At 36.0% G+C, this 27,226-nt stretch overlaps 1 protein-coding gene across 4 annotated transcripts in view; it reads left to right on the plus strand.

Moving 5' to 3' along the window:
• The window catches only part of ADAMTS19 (ADAM metallopeptidase with thrombospondin type 1 motif 19), a 281,046-nt gene that overhangs the window by 225,798 nt on the left and 28,022 nt on the right, over nt 1-27,226 (plus strand). For 3 of the 4 annotated variants that reach the window (XM_009449594.5, XM_517910.8, XM_009449596.5), the window contains 3 exons: nt 10,885-11,020; nt 17,561-17,765; nt 20,435-20,587. In XM_009449594.5, the coding sequence (XP_009447869.2) occupies nt 10,885-11,020; nt 17,561-17,765; nt 20,435-20,587 (494 nt within the window). Of the gene's footprint in view, nt 1-10,884; nt 11,021-17,560; nt 17,766-20,434; nt 20,588-26,184; nt 26,274-27,226 lie in introns of all 4 variants that reach the window. The other variant, XM_054684567.2, reaches the window with a different exon arrangement.

The raw sequence follows: 27,226 nt of genomic DNA on the forward strand, positions 1-27,226 counted from the left end.
TACTGAAAAAATATTCAATTATACAAAAGTATGATATATACATATATGTTGTGTGCAAAGAAGTGAACTATCTATTTTGTTTTCTGTGCAAATAAACTATTCACATATGTAGCCTAAACGTTGCTGCAGCAGAAGTGGGGAAGGTGCAGTGACAGGATTTGGGGGAGTGGATTTGGGAGAAAGGAGACAGAAAGCAAACATGCAAGTAAGTAATAATGGTATCAAATTCTGATAAGTACTCTGGATAAAAATAAAGCAAGGAGGGAAAATAAATAGGAGTTGTGAAGATGAGAAGGGTTAGGTGCGGTTTTAAATATGGTGGTCGGAAAAAACCTCAAGGAGAAGATTCCACTGATTAAAAAACCTAAAGTGGATATGGGTGGGCACCAACTACAAGGGCAGAGCATTCTAAGCAAAAGCCGTGAGGCAGGAGAAGAGCTTGGCATACTCAAAGAATAGCCGGAATACTTGTATGTCCTTCCTTTACTCTGAATGATCTGGAACGTTATTGGAAGGTTTAAATAGAAGAGTGACTTATTCTGGTTTAATGTTTTTAAAAGTTATTTCTGTTTCTGAATTGATTGTACAGTGAATAAAGAAAAGGGGTACAAGTAGAGTGATCAGTCAAGAGGTTACTACAATAATCCAGGAAAGAGATGATAGTTGAACCACTGTGATAGCAATAGAGGAGGGAGGAAATGGTCAGGTTCTGTATATATTTTGAAAGTAGAACTAATAGATAATGTTGATAGACTAAATGTGGAGCATGAGAGAAAGCGATGTGTCAAGGATGACTGTGATGTTTTTTGCCAAGCAACCTGCAGGGTTAAGTCACCACTGCCTTACATAGAAAAGTCTGTGGAAGGCCGGGCGTGGTGGCTCACACCTGTAATCCCAGCACTCTGGGAGGCCGAGGCGGGCGGATCACGAGGTCAGGAGATCAAGACCATTCTGGCTAACACGGCGAAACCCCGTCTCTACAAATAATATAAAAAATTAGCCGGGTGTGGTGGCGGGCGCCTGTAGTCCCAGCTAGTCGAGAGGCTGAGGCAGGAGAATGGCATGAACCTGGGAGACGGAGCTTGCAGTGAGCCAAGATCCTGCCACTGCACTCCAGCCTCAGTGGCAAAGCGAAACTCCATTTCAGAAAAAAAAGAAAAGAAAAAAAAAAAAAAGAAGTCTGTGGAATAGCAGGATTAGAAGAGAGTTTTATTTGAAATGTCTGTTGGACATCTAAGTGTGATGCCAAGTAAGCAGTTAGGTATATAAGTCTGGCATTCAGGACAGAATATCAGGCTACAGATAAAGAATATATGGATATTTTTAAATGCCAACTGAGAATAGTCACCAAAGACTTTATGTATCCTTGGCATTTAAAAATATCCATATATTCTTTATCTGTAGACTAATATTGAGTGAAGAGAGAAAGAAGCTATTAGAGGATTGAAACTTGGGGCATGCCACCATTTAGAGTTTGGAGAGATGAGGAGAAATAAGCAAAGCCTATTGAAATGAGTAGCCAACAACATAGCAGGAAAAAAAAAACATGCAGGAGACAATGCTCATCTGTATGGCAAGTGAAGAGTATTAGAAGAAGGAGGGAATGATCAACTGTATCAAAAGTTGCAATAAATAAAAAATAATGTAGACTGACAATGATTGTTATACTTAAATATATTATAGTCATTATATTTTATAAATGAAATATATTTGGAACATGAAAGTCAATGGTTATCCTATAAAAATTAATAAAGTGTTTGGCTCCAAAGACTATGTGGATGGATTCCATAGAAAATAGCAGAAGAATTGAAGAAAGAGACTCTAGGTAACTCAGGAATGTTGCTGAAAGGAGAAAACAAACGTGGCAGGGGTAAAAGAGGATATGAGTTAAAGGAGTTTGTTGTTGTTTTCAATAGAGTATATGATACAACATTGTTTGCCAGTGTGCATTTTTAAGAATCAAACAAAAAACTAGGGATGCAAAGGAGAGAGCAAAAAAATTGCTGAAGTGATATCCAAATGGGATAGGATGGTGAAGTTGGCTTTAGGCAAAAATATGGACAACTCATCACTAGTAACAGGAGAAAAGATAGGTGTTCGGAAGTTACAGTTGAAACTATTTTGTCAATAAAGGCTATCTGGCTGAGAGTTAGGGTGGAAAAGGAAGTACTGACATTTTGAAAAGAGAAAATGTGAATCAATCACTTAGATAATGAATGAAATGGGTATGTGTATTTTGATTATCTGGAGTAATAGTCTGTTTAAAGTCAATGGTCATGAATTTAGGATGATACCAGTCCTTATGATGTATGTTACCTTCTAGCAATGTACAGCATGCGAGTGCACCTGTGAAGTGAGTTTGGAAATTGCCAAGTGAGTATGATAAAGTAAGAGAGGAGTAAGTGCTTGACCTGAGGTTGTATGCAAGAGGCTGAAAGTGGTGGATCATGGAATTTAGGTGCAATAGGAGGAATATAAAGATATGGGGGCTGAAAGACAGTAAAATGGTGATAGGATTGATGGAGTATAGGGTCTTGAGGGGTTAAAGAATTATTAGTCTCAGGGTGCTAAAGGGAAAGACTTGTTAGTCTCATGGCACTAAAAGGCTAGAAATATAGAGGATGATATCAGAAAATAGAGCTGAGATTATAGAACAGAAAGGGAGAGGGGTCTGCTAGTGGCAGGGAGGAGCATGGCAGCTGCACCACGTCTAGATCCAAAGGTACCTGGAAGTGATCAAAACAATGGTCACCCCGCTGAAGGCTACAGGGAGAGTAAGAGGCTGTGTCCTTAGGAGAAAGAAGGTGCCAAGAATATTCAAGGAGCATAGAGTGGGAAGGAGCATCCTTTGGCAGAGGGCTCAGAGCTTTGAGGTTCTTACCTGACTCCAGGAGCATCTTTGCCAGAGCAAAGGCAACATCAGGGGCAGAGGAATGGTGAAGTTATAAGGAATTCACTTTGTGCCCCAAGGATAAAAAGTGGTTACAACAAAAACATTTCAAATCGCTCTCTCAATTTAAAAAAATGTTATCAGTCACCCTTGCCACAAGAAATTTTCAGTGGCCATGTTTCTCTTCCTGGGCCCTAATACTGCCCTATGACTTGAGCTCTTCTATCCTCCCATCCTCTCCTGCTGATGCTCCCATATGCACTCAAATTCGCAAATTCCTGTTCCTCTGCTCCACTCATCCTACACTGATGCCAGGGGCTCATCTTTCTTAAGGGGCTGTACTTCACCTTCTCTACCCAAATAAAAAACGAAGGCACAAAATAGAAACAAACACATTCACAACAAAAATATAGTTATATTTTTCTCTTTAACGTAGCTCAGATAAGATTCTTAGTCATATCTGCAATCCTACCAACAAGCGCCCATCTTGTGGTTGGGGGGCAGGCAATGGAGGAGTAAAGTGATGGACAGACAGGCTGATGGTTCACCTTATACCACTGAAAAGCAGTTGTTAAAATCCATTTACATTTAAAACTCTAGACAGGAAAATGTTTGCCCAGTAAATGTTTTTATTCTCATTTTTTCCTCCTTCTGCCATTTTTATCTAATAGAAGCTGCATCAGAATGAGTTAAACATACAGAACTTGTCAGTCTTCAATTTTAAAAAGCAAATTGTCTAGGGTCAACATTCTTCCCCAAATTACATTAATTACTTCCTAAAATATGTTCTTCCAATTGCTAAGCATCAAGGAATAGAGGTTGACTATAAATTTTTTTTGTTTCAGGGTCAGGAGAAATATTATCTATTCTTAAACATAACTTCTTAATTATCAACATGAGAAAATTGAAGGGCTTAGAGGTTAAGTGACTTCCCAAGGTTGCATGGCCCATTTGGGTAGAGCCAGGATTAGAATCAATGACTCAGGGGTTCAAGTCTTCTTTCCTGCTCATCATACTGCCTTCATGAATGGCTCAGGAGGCTTCATGTAGTTTATTTCCACAAAATACAGCATGTCTTCTAGAGATTATTTAGGTTTTCTTTGGATACAAATGGATGTTTTATTATATTCTGTTATGTAAGAATTTAGATATGCTTTTATTTTTATTTCAAATGGCTGATTTTATAAAACAGTCATTCTAATAATACACAACTCCTATATGATTTGTGCTTGAATAGATCTCCTCTTCCAACTCTGCTCCATTGTGTTTAGTCAACAGTTTTCGATTATCTCCATGTTAATGGGGTGCATATTCATTTCAATGCCAAAATATTTCTGGGCTTTTGGATATTATTTTCCTTTGCAGTTCATAAATAAAGTGGATGGACAGAATTTCAAGGATCGCATCATTTCTGACTTCATATCATCGATTTTATAGCCAGAAAGAGCTTTCTAATCTTTCAGCATATTCATGAATTAAATGAGAGTAAGTTCAAAGCACAGAATATTGGAAACAGATTCATGCAAAATTTATCTTCAACAGCAAAGAGGAATAATAATAGCAGTATTCTACTTCATAAGAATATATTAAGAGCAAGTAAAGTATCACAGGGCAGTATAAAATGTGTGTATAAGATGTTATTTTTCTAATTCTGTTGTAAGATATTAAATTGCCAATACTGTAATAAGTGGGAAAATAAACACTTAAAAGGATATGGTTATCTAGCTAATTTTTATCATAATTATATTTTACATCAGCATCTCAAACTAAGTTTTAAAATGGTAACTCAAACTAAACTTATTTCACATATGTATTTATTATTGTCAGTTATTATAAGATATGAAAAGCCTAAGAGATGAAAATTCTCTCTTTTAAAACGAATATTGCCTTAAAATCTCTGATGAAGGCTGATCATCTCAGGTAAATTTTTTCAACAGTTTAACATACATATATAAGTTATCACACTTTCCGTCACAGTCTTTTGAGTCTAATGATAATTCTAGAAATATTTGAATTGACATATCATTTTGTATTTTAACATCAGTCATTAAAACTAGTTCTTTTATTTTCAAACAGCTTGAAATGTTTTTGTGAAAGAAATGTTCACTTTGCGTTAGAGTTCTAAAACATCTTAAAATATTTGGAGGAATGGTTTAAATTTATTTTGGCATCTCAGAAGTGTGGATCAGTTTGCTACAAGGTTCCTTTTGACATTAAAGACCTGTTTTAAGTGATCTTAGTCTCCAGAGGCATTATAAATATATTATTCCAAAATATCTGAGGATTGTGTGTGGAATCAGCATTAACTGCATAACTTTAAGATTTGTTTTGATCTAGTGAATAGATTACTGAAATAAAATAGAATGAGGACCCCAAAATTCAATAACCCTTTATGAAACACATGAAGAGTTAAACATGCTTTTAGGAAATCCTAAGCAGATCTACTTTGAAGGAAAAAAAATAAGCCAACATTCCACATTCTTCACACCAGTCCAAGTCTGTCTAGCTTATGACTGTCCTGGGATCCTCTAGACACTGCTTCCCTTGTCCATATCCAGATCGTAAGTAGATATCCAAGCCTTTGGGTCCAAGTTGAGGAAAACATTTCAGTATTCAAAAGCCTATACCTTTTAAAACCCTCTAGAATATATTTAACAGGAAAGAACATCTATAAGGGTGTGATTTGTTCTGTTTTTACTTTTTTTTCTTTTTGAGATGGAGTTTGGCTCTTATTGCCCAGGCTAGAGTGCAGTGGCACAATCTCAGCTCACTGCAACCTCCACCTTGCAGTTTCAAGTGATTCTCCTGCCTCAGCCTCCCAAGTAGCTAGGATTGCAGGCGCCCACCACCACACCCAGCTAATTTTTTTGTATTTTTAGTAGAGACTGGGTTTCACCATGTTGGTCAGGCTGGTCTCAAACTGCTGACCTCGTGATTCACCTGCCTCAGCCTCCCAAACTGCTGGGATTACAGGCATGAGCCACCGTGCCTGGCCTGTTTTTACATTTTAAAGGTACTATACATGTACCAAAATAAACATTATTTGCCAAAGAAAATGCACCAGAATATATTTTCCATTTTTTCTCTGCATTATTTTATTTCAATATTTAATATAATTTGATATTATTTCACTTATTAATAAAAACATCTTATATTGACAGAAACTATTCATAACCTTGATTTTTAATACCTAAGTGATAATCCATGAACTGGATTTGCCATAAGAGGAACTGGATTCCTGATAATTTGTCATTTAGTTTGCAAATGATTTTGTCACCATTTTAGAAAACATAGTATTGAGATGAACCTCTTAGTATAGAAAGCACTGACAGCTTGAATTACATGCTTATATTTCACTCATTCATTCCTTTACCAGTATTGACCATGCATCCACTATTGCTAGGTGGTCCAAAGATGAATATGTCTTGCTTTCAGAGAACTCACAGTCCATCTAGTGGAAGTCAGATAATAATAAAATCACCTTACTCAGTGATAAAGGAAGATATAGAAAGCCTTCCAAGGATATACCTTGGTGCAAAGGCACCCACGTGCCAGGTGGAAGGCTTTCTTGGAAGTGAAAATGTTATTACTAGAGTGTAAAATATGAGGATTGGTGGGTGGGAAGTGATTTAATCAGAAAAGTAGGATGAAAGCCAATTCATGAAGGTCCTTGAGTGTTATGCTAACAGTTAAATTTAACTTGACAGCTATGTGATCTCATTAAAATATTTGCATGCATATAAATGGCAAGATCAGATTGGTTATATATTAGGTGTTGTGAACAAAGCAAAGTAAATTATTTTCATTAAAATAAAAAAATGAACTAGTCATTTTAACACTCAGACAATATCCTTAGGGAATAATATTTTTTAATGTAAAAAAAGGATAAAAAGTAAATGGCATGACATGATTTTGAAAGTCATTTAAGTTAAATAAATGTAGGTGTAAAAAATAATCAGCATTTTACAAAGCTCTAGGAAGCGCTCAGAGAAAAGTCCTTCATCCTCATTAAAGTATATTTACTTTTGGTTCTCATGTTTACTGGCCATTGTTAATCCAATAGAAAATTAATAAGTAGAAATTTTAAAAGAAAATTATAAAAATTATAAAGAAATCTACAAACACACACAGGCATACACACACACATAATCTCTGTCTTACAGAGTTCTATAATTTAATTTAAAATTTTAGAATGTTAAATAATGTATAGAAAATTTCAGTTATGCATATTGAAACACTGAACCCACAACCAAGAATATGTTTCAGCATTTACAATGCAAGTTCTAGTAATGTGAGGTACCTCAATAGAATTTAGTTTTATTTTGAAATACCCATTTTATGGGTTAAATTCAGAGCATATATTTTATAGTAAAAAGTGTCAGCTTATCTGTGAAACTGGAAAAGGCGGCTCACTTAATATAATGTCTAGTCTTTGTTAAATTTCCAAAGCACAAAGAGTTAGTAAATAAAAGTTACCCTTCATTTTCAGATATTGCAATTCAATAGAGATGAATGCATAATGGTTATTTTATTTTATTTATAATTGTATTCAAAACATCCAGATTTCCCCAAGACAAATTTAATGGGAATAACCAAGAGGTGAAGTTAATCACCATAAAGCAAGTAATACTCTGTCAACAGCCTACAGCTGTCATAATTCAGGCAGAAGGTCAGTTATTTCATCACTTTCTGTTTGTCCCTAGGTGCCACAGTATTGGATGCATTGTAGATACTGCTATTAGATGCTAGAATGGAAATTTCCTGTGTTGGCTGGGACATTTAAATATATAAAAGAAAAACTCAAACAATAACATTTCCATATGGCTTTAAGATCTTAGTTGTATTTTCATAGGTGTAACACGTCTGTAGCTGAGCAATGAGTTTTTTTCTAATTCTATTGTTTTTGTTCAATGAAATTTTTAAAAAGAGCTAAGCTTCCCCTAGCTGCCAAAAACCTTACAATATAGGAGTCCTTTCTTACAATGTAAATGGAAATGTCTCAATTCATACTCATGCACCTTCATACTTTCTTAGAAAACTACTAACATGTCCCTAAAATGATGCCGATACCTATATCCCTTTTGATATAACAATACTTATAGTTAAAAAATTCTTTTTCAGTATCTCAGTACGTAAGCAGTAGGTGAATATAACTAAGGTTAAATATTTTCTGAGGATGGGGAAAAAAGCATTATAATCAGCCTTGGGTTATTTATTCTGTGACTATATATATGTTCAGCAAAAGCTTTCTGGATAATGCCCATCATCTTTTTGTGTTGCAGTTGGCAAAATGTCATCATTTAAATGAATTTAGGCAACTGCATCTATTCTGTAAGTGTCAAGGCTTCAAGTTAAATTTTAGAACTAACATTTATACTTCATAAAAGTAGTATTTATTTTAATCCTGCTTTTGGCTATCGCATCATAATAATGTAGAAATAATACCTAAGCTAGCATTATACAAAATCTGCATAATATCTATTTGATATATATACTTCAGGTCATAAAAGAGCCCCTGAAGCATAGGAAGCTAAGAGGAAGCTGACCAAAAATCTGTCCCAAAATTTTACATTTAGGTAAATCTTACCTCGTGATGCCTGTTTTCTCCATGTGAAAAAAAAAAAGAGCATAATGTCATTTCTGCTTCTCTAGCAGTTTATTTGAAAATTATTTGAAGTTGTTGGGTTTTGAGCACTGCTGTGATTAAGTCTGAATCTACACTTATCCTTCTTGACCTACCAAGGAATAGCATGGACAGCTTCTAAGTATCTGCCAGAGACGTGAAAGACTGCCTTTCCTCTGCAAGTTAGCATTAGGTCACCTTGTTGCATGAGCTGCAAAGGTTCACTCAAGAGGACCTCAGAGGGTGTAGTTTCCACATTCAGGCAGTTTCTGCACTGCAGAAAGTCTTCAGCCAAGGGGACTGCAATCCAGTCCATGTTCCATTTGCCAAGCCATGGAGCCTGCTGTGGGGCCACCTCTATGTGGAGGACGAGTACCGTTTTCTAATTCATCTGCCTATAGGCCATGATTTTTTCCTAATCCACTTTTTAACCTGTGGTTGGATGCCATCTCAAGGCCCTCCCCATTGTTGGCCCACCAGTGTACACTTCTGGAATGCCATAGGGTACTGGTAGGAGGCACACCTCATTCCACTCAAAGGAAAGGGCCTGTTACCTGCCTGACACTCTTGTCTATATGGAGCTCCCATAGAATAAGTTGCATTCCATCAGTACTCCAAGATTTCCTAAAAAGGAAATAACTTAGCCAACATTGTGTTATCACTGTTGATTGAACTAAAGGTCCAAATGGTTTTAATAACATTATATGCAATAACCACAGAATTATTATTTAATTTACACATGTATACAAATGCAGTTATGTTTTCATACTACAAATTGTGGTAGGACTATGCTCAGAGCTATTGAGAGGAAATCAAGGAAAGACTCTGAACCTAAAGCTATTATTTTGCTGTTTACTTAGCCACCCAGTTGCCTCTTACCATCTCCCATTCAAACTAAAGTAAAATGTACTCCAAAATTATTCAAACTGCCTCTCTGTCTACATCCCTTCCTTCCTCATTCTTGATGCCAGCTGCTCTTTCTGTTAATTGAGTGGCAGAATGACCTCCCTGCCACCAGCCCAGCTTTTCTTGTTTGTCATTACCAGCATGAATTCTCTAAGCTTCCATGTCAGTCATAGTACCCTAACTAATGGGCCTTTCAATAGTGAAGCAGCAGACTTGTGATGTCTTCTTACTTCTTCATGACCAATCTGGCTTCAAAATTTTGGGCTGATTTAACTGTCTTATAGTGTCAAACAATGGATTAAGTAAGATTATTAAATCTTATACAGATGTGTATCTTTTTCTACTCACAAGAAATCTGTATATAAGACTTTTTCAAAGAGAAGCAGAAATTAGCACATACTTACTAGACATTTTAATTGTAAGATGAATAATATAACTCCTGTAAAGGAAGTGTGCTTATAGGGCTGTGTAAGCAAAAGGAATACAGCATATAAATTGTCATGTTTACATCCTATAATCAAATTTTATCATAGTAGAGAAAGTAGAAAAGCCAAGTTTTCTGAAATCTGGTAAAAGATGGTAAGAGTCCCATTTCTTTTCTTACAGATGATGACAATCATTTGGGTAAAGATTTCTAGAATTCTTGGGGTCTTTATTAGAGGTGATAAGAATAAAGGTTTGAGTTATACTCAAAACAAATGTGCTTTCCATAACTTATTATAAAGCACTAATGATGTACAAACCAAATGATAAAATGTGCACACATGTTTAGGTGCTTTCAGAAAGGCTCATTAGGGAGATTAACTTTATGGAAATAGAGCTTTCCACCACTTAATTCTAAAAGATGGCCACAATCCTTTACAATGTCTTCAGTTTGTATCTTGCTAATTTATGTTGCCATGATCACTTTGTATATAAAACTTGCCATTTAATTTGTAACAAGGAATATTTATTACTCATCCCTTTTAAGCCTAGAGGTACATTTTGTTATGTAAATTATAAATAATATCTTCATTGTTCTAAAATTTGTTTAAAATATCTTTGAAAAGTATAATAACATGTAACAAACCTGCAGGTTTACCCTCTGAATCTAAAATAAAAGTTGATAGAAGAAATAAGACCTGGTGTTCAATAAATCAATTGAGTGACTATAGTTAACATTAATAGATTGTACATTTCAAAATAACTAGAAGAGAATAATTCACATGTTCCTAGCATAAAGATAAATATTTAAATGATGAATATCCAACTTACCCTGATTTTATTATCTGAATATATCAAATTATCACATATACCCTGAAAATGTATACATCTAATATGAATCAATAAAATTTAATAAAATAAAAATTTAAATTATAAAAAAGTTTTTTAAATAAAAAATAAGCATAATAGGCTTATGAACACCTCCTAAATCCATTACATAAAGGCTTATAATAATATTTCTTTGTTTATTTGTTCTTTTCAGGAGAAAGGAAGACAACAGTGTCCTGCACAAAAATCATGAGCAAAAATATCAGCATTGTGGACAACGAGAAATGCAAATACTTAACCAAGCCAGAGCCACAGATTCGAAAGTGCAATGAGCAACCATGTCAAACAAGGTAACTCTATTCCAAGGACCCTTAAAGCATTATTTGTCCATTAGATTGCTGTCCTTTAAAACATGCTCAGAATATCATTGAAATCACATTTTCTTAAAAACATTGCCAAAGGATACGTACCAAAATTTAAAGTCTTAAATAAGCAAGATCTAAGAAAGCAAGGTAGCAAGGCCAAGATTTTCCACTTAAGGAAGGGGTATTGGGAGGGATGGTTGCTGAGGAGTAATTAAAATCACTTTTTATTTAAAATTATTTCATAACCTCTAGGTCACCTCTTCAAAAACTTTGTTATTTGGTGGAACATAGCTGTTTGCTCCTGAATTCTCCAAAACGGTGTGTTAGAATTTGCCCACAGTAACATAAACCAAACTGGGACTGCCATGACCCAGATCCCAGCAGAGCCAGGCCAGTGTAGTATTTCTGATTCCTCTGGCTAAATTCTCACTTCCTAGCCCAGAGTTCCAGAAGCAAACTGCCCAATCCCTGATCTCTCACCACCAACTTTGTGACCCAGGTCCCAGTTACTGTACCACAGATGCTTTGGTTTCCTCTGACACCCCCCAATGAGTATTAGGTAACAAAGCAGGCAAGAAATTCACAAGTAGAGGACAAAACGGCAATGCTGAGCAGCTGTAAGTGGAATAGGAAGAAAGAAGTCCCTGCCTTGGTTACTGGAAGTTGGGGTAAAGACAGGTGAGTGGAACCTGAGTATAATTTTGGACCAGCCTAGCAATGAGGCTACTTGGCATGGCTGCCAACACAGGGCTCCAATCTACCTGCTTTCACATAAAAATTAAGGCTTAGCTTGATTAGGACTCAGCCCTGGTGTCCAAAATCCTGAAAACTTTTAGGGATGGGGTGACAGAAAGAGTGAGGCTGGATTGATTCCTCTGAATATTGGGACAGGAATATTTACTTTGTCCTGACACTCAGGAATTTGTTGAAGCCCGGTGAGTTAGGAAAGAGTTGTAAGTTCTTAGGTAGTCAGAGCATTGATCTTCCCCTCACAAGAGCTTCTGTAATGGCTTCATGGTGAATTTACACACCCTACAATTCAGATAGGCAGATAATGTGTCATTTTATAGCAGTTTATAACTGATATAACCGTCTTCATGGCCATCTACCACAAAGAGTAGGTATGGGGGAGGTAAGAGGGAGAGGAACAAAGTTGGTAATTAACCATATTTGAGCTTTTCTTTCTTAATCTCTTTGGGAATTAGTGTCATGCAGAGGAATGGTTAGTCCTGATTTCCCTATTCACACCCCCAAGGAAAAGTCAATTACTAAAGCCCTCTAAATCTAGCCATGCTATGATAATGAGCGCTTAAAAGAATTTGGGATCACCTGAGATCGGAAGTTTGAGACAAGTCTGACCAATTTGGAGAAACCCCATCTCTACTAAAAATACAAAATTAGCCAGGCATGGTAGCGCATGCCTATAATCCTAGCTACTCGGGAGGCTGAGGCAGGAGAATCACTTGAACCCAGGAGGTGGAGGTTCTAGTGAGCAGAGATCATGCCATTGCACTCCTGGGAAACAAGAGCGAAACTACATCTAAAAAAAGAATTTGGAAAATACTTCATCTACGAAGTTTGAATTTCAAGGCTTGCTTTCTGTAGATTCAATATATTTTAGATACTGTAAACCAAAATGTATCTGACACAGGTCTCCAATCAATTTAGAAGCTTATATTGCTAAAGTTGTGGATCATGACCCATGACATGGTCTCACAGGGCCCTGAGAACATTTGCTGAAGGAGACTGGGTTACAGCTTGGTTTTATATGTTTTAGGAAGACATAAGATGTCAGTCAATAAATGTGAGGCATAACTTGGTTTGGTCTAACTCAAAGCCATTGGGGGAGGGGTGACTTACAGGTCAAAGGTGGATTCAAAGACTTTCTGATTGGCTATTGGTTGAGGGTTAAATTATTATCTAAAGACCTGGAATCAAGAGAAAGGAGTGTCTGGGTTAAGATAAGGGGTTGTAGAGACCAAGGTTCATATTATGTAGATGAAGTCTCATAGGTGGCTGACCTCCAGGGGCAACAGATGGCAGTGTTTCCTCTTCAGATCCTTAAAATGCGCTGAACTCTCAGCCAATCTCTAAAGTATCAGCAAAAGACCTGGAAAGGGAAGGGGATTCCCTATAGAATGTCAGTTTCCCTAACAAGACACAGCTTTGCAGGGCCATTTCAAAGTATGTCAAATTATGGGGTAAAATAGTTTGGTTTCTTTGAGGGCCCTGCTGTCTGTCATGTGATATTATAGTAGAGTCAGGTTGGAATTTAGTATCTTATTGCTACAAAGAGTCTATTTGGTTAGTCTTAGGATCTCTGTTTTAATGTCAATGCTGTTCAGTTGTATACCTGAGCCCCAAAGGAAGGAGAGTAATAATGAGGCATGTCTACCCACCCTCCTTTCATATAATGGTCTGAACTAGTTTTTCAAGTTTAGTTGTGTCCCCTTAGCTGAGAGAGGAGGGTCCATTCAATCAGCTGGGGGGGCTTAAAATTCTATTTTTGGTTTATAGTAGTAGAAGCTGATTATCAACTTTTCCTGTCTTTTGCATTCCTGCTCTAACAATCCTACCCCAGGCAAATATATGCTTTTAAAAGAATAGGAAAATGATATATAAAAGGATGTGCATAAGGGAAAAGTAATGGACATACCTTCAGTAATGTCATGTTCTTTGCACCTTCCTGGGTGTAGGCTTTTCAGCCTAACTGCATAAGTGTGTGAACCAGTAAAGCTTTTTCATGATACAGAGTAGTAATCAGGTACAGTGACCTAGGGAATTATCCTTGCCTACTGTCAGGTCCTTGGGTCATTTCCACTCAGTGCTGGACAGATACATAAAGTAGCATTTTTGGCCTTGGCCCTGTCAGCTAAAGAACCAGGATCCTTGCTGTTACTGCTGTTCCTCAGAATTCTCTTTTTCTCTATCCCCTTTAATAGATATTAAGATGCTAAATTATCTGTGTTAAATAATGTTAAAATACTTCAAAACACAATTTGTTTTATATTGCCATATAGTTGTTCCAATTTGGTGAAAGAGCCATGGCTTTTTCTGATACATCAGGAATCTTGAAAGAGCTGGATTTGAGGATTAGAGCATGTTTGTTGTTTCCCAAGTTGGTCTGTGAAGGAGCAGAGTGTACAATACAACACACTATTTATTTTTCATTCCCTGAACTCAACTATCTTGGAGAAAAATGTCTCAATAATGACTTGGTAAAATGACTAGTTTCAAAAGGTCAGTACATTTCTGAGTGAGAAATTTTTGCAGCTGGAGACTGGAAGTCTTTTTGTTAGAGATTATTATCTCCCTTCCCTTGGAAAAGGAGGCAATTTATTTTGAACCACCAAGCTGTGATGTTAGTGAGGTTAAGCAAAATATTGGAAAGAAAGAAATGAACATGGGCAATTATTAAGGGTCATCACAGGAAACCTTTCCAAGACTTACTGGAAGAGTACATCCTTTATTCCTCCCGTCTTTCCCCTTTCTCCAACCTAGTAAAAAAATTCTAATTCCCATTCACATTTATTGAAAAAGTCACTAAATGGCCCGATGGCATTCTATGGGCCAAATATAAAATAGATGAATTCACTAGTAAATACCTTTGTAAGTGAAGGTCTCTTAAAGATAAGGAAATGGGATCCTTCCAAATTAAGTTCTAAGCCACGAAAATGTTTTCTTTCATTAGAATACATTTTATATTTTAGTTCTTATTTTTCAGTGGTTTTCATAAGGAATAGGAAAAGTAACTTTTTATAATTATATTGAGGATCTCAAATTTTTATTTTACTTAAAAATATGAGATTCCATGAAATTGCAAATACTTCTCTTTTCAGTATGGAGAACCCAGTAGTGTCTTCTGAGTTCCACAGTTGGAAAAGATATGTAGATGGACTTAGATTGGGATTATTTTTTGGATATTCTTGTGCAGAAATATGAAGCAGAAACTAAACTAAATTTGGAAGATGTGCACTTTCGGAGAAATCCACCAGGGGACTCCAAAGCAAAATGGCAGGTCTGCAACATGCTGGATAGATGAGGAAAAATTAACCTTGTAAAGCCTTCTATTTCCTTTCTCAGAAATAGAAACATAAAATCATTTACAATTAAACTAACTTACAGATGAGATTTACTAGGCTGTAAGAGGATGTGACTCCTCAAAATGTGGCTCATTGCTAGGAATACTTGGGTTTGGTAAATCTGGAATAATTAAGGTTACTTCTGTAAAACAGAGAGAAACATAAATTCTATTTCAAGGAATGTTTATGGCCAGGCACAATGGCTCATGCCTGTAATCCCAGCTCTTTAGGAGGCCAGAGCGGGTGAATCACTTGAGGTCAGGAGTTCAAGACCAGCCTGGCCAACGTGTTGAAACCCCTTCTCTACTAAAAAAATACAAAAATTAGGGGGACATGGCGGGCATGCCCATAAGCCCAGCTACTTGGGAGGCTGAGGCAGGAGAACAGCTTGAACCCAGGAGGTGGAGGTTGCAGTGAGCCAAGATTGCACCATTGCACTCCAGCCTGGGCAACACAGTGAGACTTCATCTCAAAAAAAAAAAAAAGAAAGACATGTTTATCAAAACCTATTATGTAAAAGTGTTATGGATGCTAACAAAAACAAAACATTGATGCATGCCTTTGAGGAGCTTATATATTACAAAGAAAAGAAGGCCAAATTCATTAGGTAGCCTTTGAGCCCCTCTGCTTCCCTAGGGAATATCTAATAAGTCGTGTGAGTGCTACAAGCCAGGCAATAGAGAGCAAAGAAAAGGTCAGTCCCCATTGGTTGAATGGAGAAGCCCTTCTAGGAGGAATGGGCGTGGGGCTGGCTGTCAAGGATCCAGGCACAGGATTCTACAAATATCCTGTGAAAGGTGAAAATAGAAAGTGTTTGGTAAGCAAGATGAGCATATGGTTTATTTTCCGAACAAGTGGGAGATGAAGCTAGAAAAATATATGAATAAGTATGAATCATTTAAAAAATGCTACTATATATAATATATCCCGAACCTATTGTATATCAGGAAATAATAATAAACCCTTTTACAAATTAAAAAATAGAAACTTACAGCTAATAAGTATTATTTCAGGAATGTGCACAGCTAATAAGGTACCTACAAATAACCTCGGGGATTCTGACTGCTCTATATTGTGCTGAAATAGTTAATTTGGGTCTCCCTAGAAGATTGCCCGAGTAATGAGAAATACAGGGAAGATTTTAATTGACAGGAATCACACAAATACCAAATTTTAAGAATCACTTTTCTGTCATAGGTTTTAGTTCTTTCCTAAAGTGAATTTGGGCAGGTGTTTAGTGGTCCTTAAGGTAGCTCTCCATCTAGATATTAAAATACATATGTATTAGCTGCTGAATCAGTGAGATCAAAGAATAATATTGGAGTCCTGAGAGCCTGTAAAATGGAGTCATGTTAAGTTTAGCCCTGAGTCTGTTACTCCAGTGTCTATGATCATATCAAAGCTAGACATTGGCTAGCCTAAAGAAGCGTATGTAGCTCCATGTGGGAGGATATAGCCTGGTCACAGAAATCTAGTTGCTGCTAAGTGTAATACCTCGGTGATTGCTTTATCCAGGTAAGAGGTCAATCACAGTCTTCTGTTACTTTGCTAATACCCCCATATCTCTCACTGTTAAGTAGTCTACAGCCTCATTTGAATTGTTGGTGCCACAATTTTGTGACCTTTGGTAAGGTATTAAGCCTCTGTGTGCCTGAGTTTCCCTTTCTGTAAATCTGGCCACGATATTTGTGATACCCAATACATAGGGCTATTGTAAAGATGTAAATTACAAAGAATAAGAATAACTCCTGGATATTAGCAATTTTATACTTACAAAGTCCCACAGTATAGTGATATGGTAAGCAGTGAAAGGCAGTTTATAATATGACATGGACAGAGTCTGATGGACACTGAGAGTCTAATAAGAACAAGTTCCAAGAGAAGAAATATGGAGCACTCAAAGCAAGAGGAAGCCTGGGCATCTTGCAGAAAACTATTGTGTTTGGTTAAAAAAAAAAAAAAAAAAAAAGGTATAAAGTCTCCATGTAACATTCTGCTAACTCTAGACATGTCAAAATATATGGTAGTGATACGCTTTGACTGTGTCTCCACCCAAATCTCATCTTGAATTGTAGCTTCCATGATTCCCATGTCATGAGAGGGACCGGTAGGAGGTAATTGAATCATGGGGGTGGGTCTTTCCCGTGCTGTTCTCATGATAGTGAATAACTCTCATGAGATCTGATGGCTTTTATAAAGGGGCATTCCCCTGCACACACCCTCTCTTGCCTCCTGCCATACGAGATGTGTCTTGCTCCTCCCTGTCTTCCACCATGATTGTGAGTGAGGCCTCCCCAGCCACATGGAACTGTGTCAATTGGACCTCTTTCCTTTGTAAATTGCCCAGTCTTGGGTATGTCTTTATTAGCAGTGTGAGAACAGACTAATACAAGTAGATAGGTATCTTTTAACTTGTTTCCAGTGACTCTTGCTTTACTTTCAGGTGGATGATGACAGAATGGACCCCTTGTTCACGAACTTGTGGAAAAGGAATGCAGAGCAGACAAGTGGCCTGTACCCAACAACTGAGCAATGGAACACTGATTAGAGCCCGAGAGAGGGACTGCATTGGGCCCAAGCCTGCCTCTGCCCAGCGCTGTGAGGGCCAGGACTGCATGACCGTGTGGGAGGCGGGAGTGTGGTCTGAGGTGCATACATGCCCCCTTTCTTTCCCCATTCCTACTCTGACTCCTAGCTTGTACAAGATCAGGTTGGATCATGTTCAGAATCTGCATTGAAGTTGATATTTTTCTATACTATTTATTAATTTTGTTGATGATTAAAGGAATACATTCAAATAATTTTGAAATAGAAAAATACAAAGATATTTACTTTCTATTCTATAAATATTGCAACATAATCAAGGGCATATTTTATACACATTTTAAATTCTGCATTTTTACTTATATACTATGACTATACTCTTGAGTTGGCACACATTAAAATACACACTTAACTCACTGCATATCCCTGAACATTTAAAATGGAAAGAAGAAAATTCATGTTTAATTATTATATGTGAACAAGGAATGTGTTTTTACTTAATGTTTAGTATATTGTTTATATTTAATCACCTGTGCAGGAAACTTAAGTTTCATCATTTTATAAGTAAGAGTAATATAGCTCAGAGAAAGTAAATAGTTTACCCTAAGTCCTACCTAAATGGTAGAGCTGGGATTTGAACCCAAGGTTGTTTAACTCATTGCACCCTCCCAACCCCTACAGGCTTGTAGTGTATAACATACAGTTGTGTTCCATGCCAAACCATAGTGATTTATTTTCTGTTATCATGATATATATCTTTGCATAATAATAAATGGCACTCATGACTTACACTTAGTGGTTGCTCTGAAGCACTTTAGGTGAGGGTCTGGCTGCATTTACTCATATAAACATACTTACATACTCATGTTCACACATGTACCAACACACCTACACACATAAAAAGGAAAATCATCCATCTATGTAATTTCAAAATATTAGACAGGATGCAAAAATGATAATTAAAAAATACTGTATTGAAGTAGCTACTTTTTTGAAAATGAGGATAACATAGCTTAGATAATACAGTTTCTAAATGTCTGTCAATTAACCCAACCCCCTCCAAAAAGCATATTCACAAAAATCCTGGCTTTCTCTTTTCTTACTATTCTAGGTTATACTGTTTAATGGATTCTTTTTCATTTATAATGTATACTTTTGCAAATGAATGCCATATCATATTTTACATTGAAATGAATCAGTTCAGTCTGGAGAGAAGAATCACATGCGCATCAGAGAAACAAAATACCCCACCGCAACCCAATCAAAACATTTTTGCAAACTCTTCGGGAGAAAATTGGTCAGAAATATTCTACTATACAGATTTTTGGCACCAGCTGAGAGAAATAATATGTCATAATGCAATATGCCAATTGAAAAAACGTCTATTGTTTTACTTTAAGTTAAAACTCAATTTTATGAATCAGGCATAGTTTGACTTGCAAATATATATATATATATATATATATATATATATATATATATATATATATATATATATATACACACACACACAAATACATATATATGTATTAAAGGGCCAAATCACATAGTCCACTTTAAAACTGAACATATTCAAATACAAACTTTAAGTTATGAGACAATTACTTATTTGTGCAAGATTTAGGATACCTATTTAAAATGTCATTAGTTCCATGCTTAAGCTTTCAGGATATCTGGTATGCCCCACACACATATCCAGAACAATTTTGGTCCCAATGTCCAGGTAGTCAGTGGTGCTTGCCTTTAGACAACAGGAATACTTCATACATATTCCATGATGTGGAGGATAAATGTAAATGAGCGAAGAGATTGCACCTAGAGAAAATTAGTGGAATATACATATGTGCTTTTATATCACCCTCATCCATTATACATCTATTTATTAAACTAAAGAATTTTGAACCAAATTGTATTTTAATTCCAAAAATTATTTAGAATTATAATTTCTAGGAATATATAATTATATAAAGAAATTCTAAATTTTGGCTAGGCCTGGTGGCTCACACCTATAATCCCAACACTTTGGGAGGCCGAGGTGGGTGGACCACTTGAGGCCAGGAGTTCGAGACCAGACCAGCCAACATGGCAAATCCTATCTCTACTGAAAATACAGAAATTAGCTGGGCATGGTGGTATATGCTTATAATCCCAACTGCTTGGGCAGCTGAGGTGAGAGGATCACTGGAGCCCAGGAAATGGAGGTTACAGTGAGCCAAGATCGCGCTACTGCACTCCAACTGGGGCGACAGAATGAGACTCCATCTCAAAGAAAAAAAAAAATCTGAATTTTATTTTTGCTAAGATTTTCTCTATTTCATCTTTGAAACATGTTTTTTGAGAAGTGACATGCTGGGGAAATTGTTATTTTTCACAAACATGTCTTCCATCTAAATAAAAGAGTACATCTTAGAAAAAGTAAAATGAATTTTTTTACATTATGTTTAAAATGTGATATCAAATTTTAGTAATTTTAATTTTGATCATAGTGCATTATTTATCTTTCTTAAATAATCCCTGTTATATTACTCTCTGTAATAATGGCTCAGTATTTCTGAAACCACTTATCTCCAGCATTGTGCCTTGAGCTCCTTCTGGCATCAGATACTGGTGCTTAGCCTGTTGTTACCTTTAAACTTATTATTTGTAATTTTATCTGGCTTTTATATGGGTGATGGGCTCATAACAGATTATTGGAAACCAGTACTTAATTGAGCCTATCATCTACATCTCCAATTCACCAACTTTATCTAAAACCTCTGATGTTATCTTCCAGTGTTCAGTCAAGTGTGGCAAAGGTGTACGTCATCGGACCGTTAGATGTACCAACCCAAGAAAGAAGTGTGTCCTCTCTACCAGACCCAGGGAGGCTGAAGACTGTGAGGATTATTCAAAATGCTATGTGTGGCGAATGGGTGACTGGTCTAAGGTGAGAACCATTCTGTATATTCTCAGTAATAGGTTTCAATAATGTCAGCATTGCCCTGGGTACTATAACAACATAGCATGGAGTTTAGGAGGGAAGGAGAGTAGAATTAAACAGCATGGGATATGGGGCAGATTCTGGCTGGCTGTCCATGATCATGATCTCTATAAAACTGTGTTAAAAATTAAGATAAAATGTACAAAGCACTTAGCACCATACTTGACACAAAGGAAGCTATCAAAAAATAATAGCTGTCATTATTGCTTTTTTGTTAATTATTCATATAGTTCTCAGAATATTGTTGCATAAAACTATCTAAATGAATAGAATACTGTCAGACAAGTCAATTCAAAATATAATTAAATAAGGTAGCAGAAGAACCAAATAAAGGGAACTCAGCTCTTACTAGATAAAAGACAGTCATTTTCCCACCAATTTTGGGAGTTGTGTATGGTAGAAATGGAAAGGAACAAAATGTTGACATCCTTTGGTCAAATCAAGTGAACACAATTTATATGGAAAATGAACAGTAAGTTTAATTCACGATAACAGTAATGTCTATTTAAAGTTTATATGAGTAAAGTAGAGCCTCATATAGGGCTGTAGAAAATGTCTGCCCTGTTCATTCTATGAAATACTAATAAAACCCATGTTTTAAGATAAAATTCTGATCATTTTGGGGTGAAAATAGATCTCACATATTATTTTTCAGAAATGTAAATATGAATCAATGATCCCACTTTCAGTTGTGATATTATATACTGACTATCATGAAATCATAAAATTATAGGGCTTAGTTCCATGCTTAGATGGTCATAATGCTTTAGATGAGACATAATAAATCCTCTCTCCTTCCCCTTTTATTGTGTAAAAGAGAAAAGAAAGTGATGGCTGCTGGGGTATGGAGAGGAGTATAACAGTTTTTCATAAATAACCCTAAAGGGCTTTCTGGGAGAAATATTTTCAATATAGAAACTACTGTGATTATCCCACTTTCAGAGTGTTGCCCCAAAGCAATCCATGGCATTTGAAATATAAGCTATTTTCTCATGATTATGTATGCCTTTTGTCTCTAAGAAAAGTTTGCATATTAATATTGCATCTGAGTTATCAGTAAACTAGACTCTCTTTCTACTACTTACAACATTCAAAATTCACATTTGAACTCTTTAAAGGATGCTTTTGTAAACAACATAAATCGATCTCTAACTACAGCAGTGAGAAATATTCAGCTCAATCCATGGGAATTTTGACTGGTGAATCACATAAGGAAACTTCACACTTCAGAGTAAAAAACTTTGAGGCAGCACAGAATTCTAAATTAACTACAACTAATTTATTTTATGTTCAAGATTTGTTTCCTTAATTCTAAGGGAGACAAATAGAGCAGGATAATAGGGAAAGACAATGGCTTGGAAGTCAAGAGATACGGAGGACAATTCTCACTCCCTCTTTGCATAGAGGGGTAAAGTGGTTAAGCCACTGAATTAATGCCTTTGTGTCTTTGTTTCCATATGAGTCAAATAATGAAAATGGAACAGTGTTTTCAAGCTATATGTATAACAACTTTTCCTTTTTTAATTTTATTTCAATAGTTTGTGGGGAGCAGGTGGTTTTTGGTTACATGGATAAGTTCTTTAGTGTATATGTATAGTAACTTTTCATTCATCATTGAAGATATAGGATAGGATAAGGAAGAAGAAAAAGTACTAGCAGCAAGAGGGCAGGGAAAATCACCTGTTGCTCCCTTTCCATTGTAGGAACTCATTTGTTTCTTTTGGCTAGTGAAGTTCTAGATATTTTCTTAGAATGAAACAATTCTGCTTTGAAAATATTTACAAACCACCTAAAAAACTGAGCTATATTTTTCCAACTTTGGTGGTAAATAGAAAAATTTAAATGTAGGCCAGGCGCAGTGGCTCACGCCTGTAATCCCAGCATTTTGGGAGGCCGAGGCAGGTGGATCACTTGAGGTCAGCAGTTTGAGACCAGCCTGGCCAACATGGAGAAACCCCGTCTCTACTAAAAATACAAAATTAGCTGGGCATGGTAGTGTATGCCTGTAATCCCAGCTACTAGGGAGGCTGAGGCAGGAGAATTGCTTGAACCCGGGAGGCGGAGGTTCCAGTGAGCCAAGATAACGCCATTGCACTCCAGCCTGGGTAACAAGAGTGAAACTCAAAAAAAAAAAAAAAAAAAAATGAAAAACTTAAATGTTAGTTGTTGTTAACCTCCAACTAACTATAAAATCCAGAAGATGTAATTGCAAAAAACCCCAAAAGATTCAAGTTTTATTGTAATATGTGACACAGAATTACAAGCTCATACAATGCTGCATGTGGAAATACGGCTAGCAAATCCTGTTTGCTTGACAAATAATATTACTTTTGGTTAATGAAACGTGCCTACTGTGTGGCCTCTGGTTAAATCTTAGTTAAAAACAAAGTTCACTAGGGAGATCATAGGGAACACTGATTGTGGTTTTTTATGCTAAACTAAAAAAAATTTTTTTCAGTTTTATGAATATATGTATGTAATTCTTAAATATAATTGGATTGAATTACTTTTAATTGGTTTTGTGGTGTTACTGTATGGCTACCCAACTAGAACATAGCCTTTGTGAGTGAGGAAAGAAAAGAATAGCTTCAACAAATACAGTTGACCCTTTAACAAAACAGATTTGAACTACACGGACATACATACATATGAATTTTTTCAACCAAAGGCGGATCAAGAATACAGTATTTCCTGGTAGTGAGACCCACTTTAAGGAGGGCTGACTTTTCGCATATGTGGGTTCTGCAGGACCCACTCAAGTTTGCGTGGATTTTGATTATACTTGGGCTGTCCTAAAACCAATGCCCTCATATACCCAAGGAAGATTGTATTCATCTTTATTCCTGGCCTTTTAACCTTTGCTTGTTGGCCTGTTTGTTTCTTTGTTTGGTTACTTAGAAGATCCAGTAAATAGTGCTTTTGTTTGTCTACTTTCGGACTTTATATGAATATAAGTGCTTTTTTCCTTAAAGCCATTTTTTTCCTTTTTCATTATAACGATCTCAGCATCACAGACTCAGTGTGCACAAATTAAAACCAGTGGCTCCATGTGAATTTTATTGGTTTCACCCTTCATTTTATACTTCTATGACATTACTTTCATGTTAAAATGAAGACCATCCCAAAATAATTACGAGAAAAGGAATAATGAATTCCATGATTAAGTTTCAGTGATTAAAGTATTCAGGGACAGAGAAAACACACAAATCTCTTATTCTTATCAGCTGTGTCCTTGAAACAGGAATAGCAACAAGATGTGTGTGATTGTAGGTGGATTTCTGTGCTCCTCTGAGGTCAGTTAATCTGTCAGTTTCACGCAAAGTCTGCGCTATTTTTAAACTGTCAATACTAAAGTGGACTTCAGCCTTGGATTTACTTCAATCAGGAATATTAAATGTACAATTTTTTTATAAAGCTAGCACTGAAAACCTGCTCCTCCCTTAATAATATAGATGAGTCCCTGGGAGAATCAAAAGAAAATACATCCTTAGATTCTCCCACTGCCTAAGAATCATTGACTGCTATTGGGCAAAGGTAGTATTGACTAAATGGAGGATGACTGAAAAGATGGCTTATGCCTCAAACTACGTTCACTGCATTTGTATCAGCCTACATGATTTATATCATATATATTTTGGGTGGTTTTGTGTAAATAGTGGAAAAATTGCTCTGGGCTTCTGAGGGGGAAAAACAGATTAAGGTATATGCAAAGAGTGAAACTTATGTCATAAAATTGTTGCCTTTGATTTCTAAGAAAAAGTAATGCAGCCTTTGTTGAAAAATGTTCATGTTTATTTCATCAGGATTACAATGATGGCAAAAATAGGACACATACAATGTGGCTGCTTTGCCCTGGCTTGCATTAACTTACACAATTATATGCCACGTTCTGACTATATCTCTCTCTGCTATAGACATGTTCTTCGGATCTTTCTTGGGAGAAAAGAACATTACACACATTTCCTGCCAACTTAAATCTTCATTCACTCATTTAAACTCTTCTTAGTATGGAACACTGACTTGAAAAATAACATTGTCTCTAATGTTTAATGAAATGACATTTTTTTTTGGTCTGAATTTGACCTTCCTTCCTGTATTTAAACTTCTGCAACTCCTGATTTTCATTACTGGAGACCAGCAGAGAAGCAAAAAAAAAAAAAGAGTACTATTTTATCTACCTGTTTTACAGGATCTGATTATTTATGAAGTTTTATAGAGTTAACCCTTTCATGCAGTATTAACAAGTGATTTAAACTTATTCAACAGAATTCTGTTGAGAAACAAGGCACCTTAAAATTGCACATAATTGTTCCTGGTTTATTCTTATATTTATATTCTACAATTCAAACTTACTCCTTTAAAATTCTAGGAAATGATTAGTTTTGGACACATATAAAGTTATGACATATTAACAGATATTTGGACAGGGGATTTATGAGCCTTTTTGAAATGACATAATCTAAAATAATGCTGGAAGCACAGTAAATCATTTTGGATGATTTAGTTATACAGCCCAGCCAGTTGGGTATATATTTGTTTAGAAGTGATAGATACAAAGCCTGCAGTATAATGAGTAATTTTTAACTTATCCTCCAAAAGGAAATCACAATTATATTCAGCATGTTGTATTGAATAGGAGAGGAATTAGACAAATGAAGAATCTAAAAACTAAAGTAATTTTTTCCTAATGAATAAGCAAAATATACTTATCTAAGTACCTGCTTTCTAGCAATAAAAATTAGATTTATGTTAATGGGAATTCTACGTATTCTGAGCTCATGCTCATAGTGAAGATTTTCTAGTTTCCTTAGTTACAAATCTCAAAATGGTGTTCTACAATAAATTGTTTTCTCATTTTCTATGGGAACAATGCTTTGGCTGAAAAAAATATATATTGACTACTTAATACTTTATTTTTATAATTAAAGACCTGTATATATCTGGATTATTTCTAGTAAAAATAATTTCTTACCATAAATATTATTGATGTTACTGAAATCCACTTCATATATTATATTGTCATAGGAATCTGTAATAACTATAAGCAAATAAGTATTCCTAAGTTGTTAGCACTCTAATTGTTTAAAAAAGTTCAAAAAAAGTACAAATTAATTAGTTATGCCAGCTCTTTAAGTGTGGTTTGCATAATCAAGCATTATAACCTTAAAGTGTTCTCCTGTTGCATAATTATTAAATTAGAACAACTCATAACAAGTGCAAGATCAAAGAAACAACAATTTAACAAAAACATTCCTTACGTACATACTTAAAACAAGTCTAGAAAGACAATACAAGATTTATTACCTTGTCATTTTGAGCCTTACCTATATTCAGATTGGCCAGCAGTCAATACAAGTGACTTGATTTGCGCCATTTCACATATCCCTAAAGAAAACATTTTCTCTTACTTTTTGTTATATTGGATTCTTAAGGTGTGTAAATTTGAAGCTCTCAGTAAATTAATAGGCTGTAGGCTCATAGGATCTTTGGCCTGACCATCTGTCCTCTATTTTCTTTTTTTTTTTTTTAAATTTAATTTTAAGTTCCGGGATACATGTGCAGGACCTGCAGGTTTGTTACATAGATAAATGTGTGCCCTGCTGGTTTGCTGCACTATCAGCCCATCACCTAGGTATTAAGCCCTGCATGTATTAGCTATTTATCCTGATGCTCTTCCTCCCCCTGCCTCACCAACAAGCCCTAGTGTGTGTTGTTCCTCTCCCTGGTCCATGTGTTCTCATTGTTCATCTCCTGCTTATAAGTGAGAACATGCAGTGTTTGCTTTTCTGTTCCTGTGTCAGTTTGCTGAGGATGATGGCTTCCAGGTCCATCCATGTCCCTGTAAAAGACATGATCTCATTCCTTTTTATGGCTGCATAGTATTCCATGGTGTATATGTACCACATTTTCTTGATCCAGTCTATCATTGATGGGCATTTGGGTTGATTCCATGTCTTTGCTATTGTGAATAGTGCTGAAATGAGCATATAAGTGCATGTATCTTTCACAAAAGAAGACATTTATGCAGCCAACAAACATGAAAAAAAGGTTAACATCACTGATCATTAGAGAAATGCAAATCAAAACCCCAGTGTGATACCATCTCACACCAGTCAGGATGGTGATATTAAAATGTTCAAGAAAACAACAGATGCTGGCAAGGCTGTGGAGAAATAGGAACACCTTTACACTGCCTTCTATTTTTCTATACAGAAGCTTGTCACTTCTTAAAACTAACATTGACAGTAGTATGTCAGACTTATCACAGTTGATAGCATTTTTTTAATAATCATAGAGGACATTTCTTTCCACTGAAGGAAAACTCAGTGAGTCTTTGAAAGAAATTTGAAACCTTGATACAATCAAGAATATACTGAAGTAACTGACTAGATAACACTGTTTTGATCATGCACCCCTGATGTCTAATGTTTTTTGCTTTTGTTGTTTTTTTCTTTACATTGCCAAAAGGTACAAAAATTACCAGAACCAAAAATTTTAAAGGGGGATTTCTTGCTGCCCCAGGGCCAGGCTAGACCTTAGGACTATGGATTCCAACATGCCTATACTGACCAATGATGGCAAATA

This window comes from Pan troglodytes, chromosome 4 (assembly GCF_028858775.2).
Source record: "Pan troglodytes isolate AG18354 chromosome 4, NHGRI_mPanTro3-v2.0_pri, whole genome shotgun sequence".
Taxonomy (NCBI): Eukaryota; Metazoa; Chordata; class Mammalia; order Primates; family Hominidae; genus Pan; species Pan troglodytes.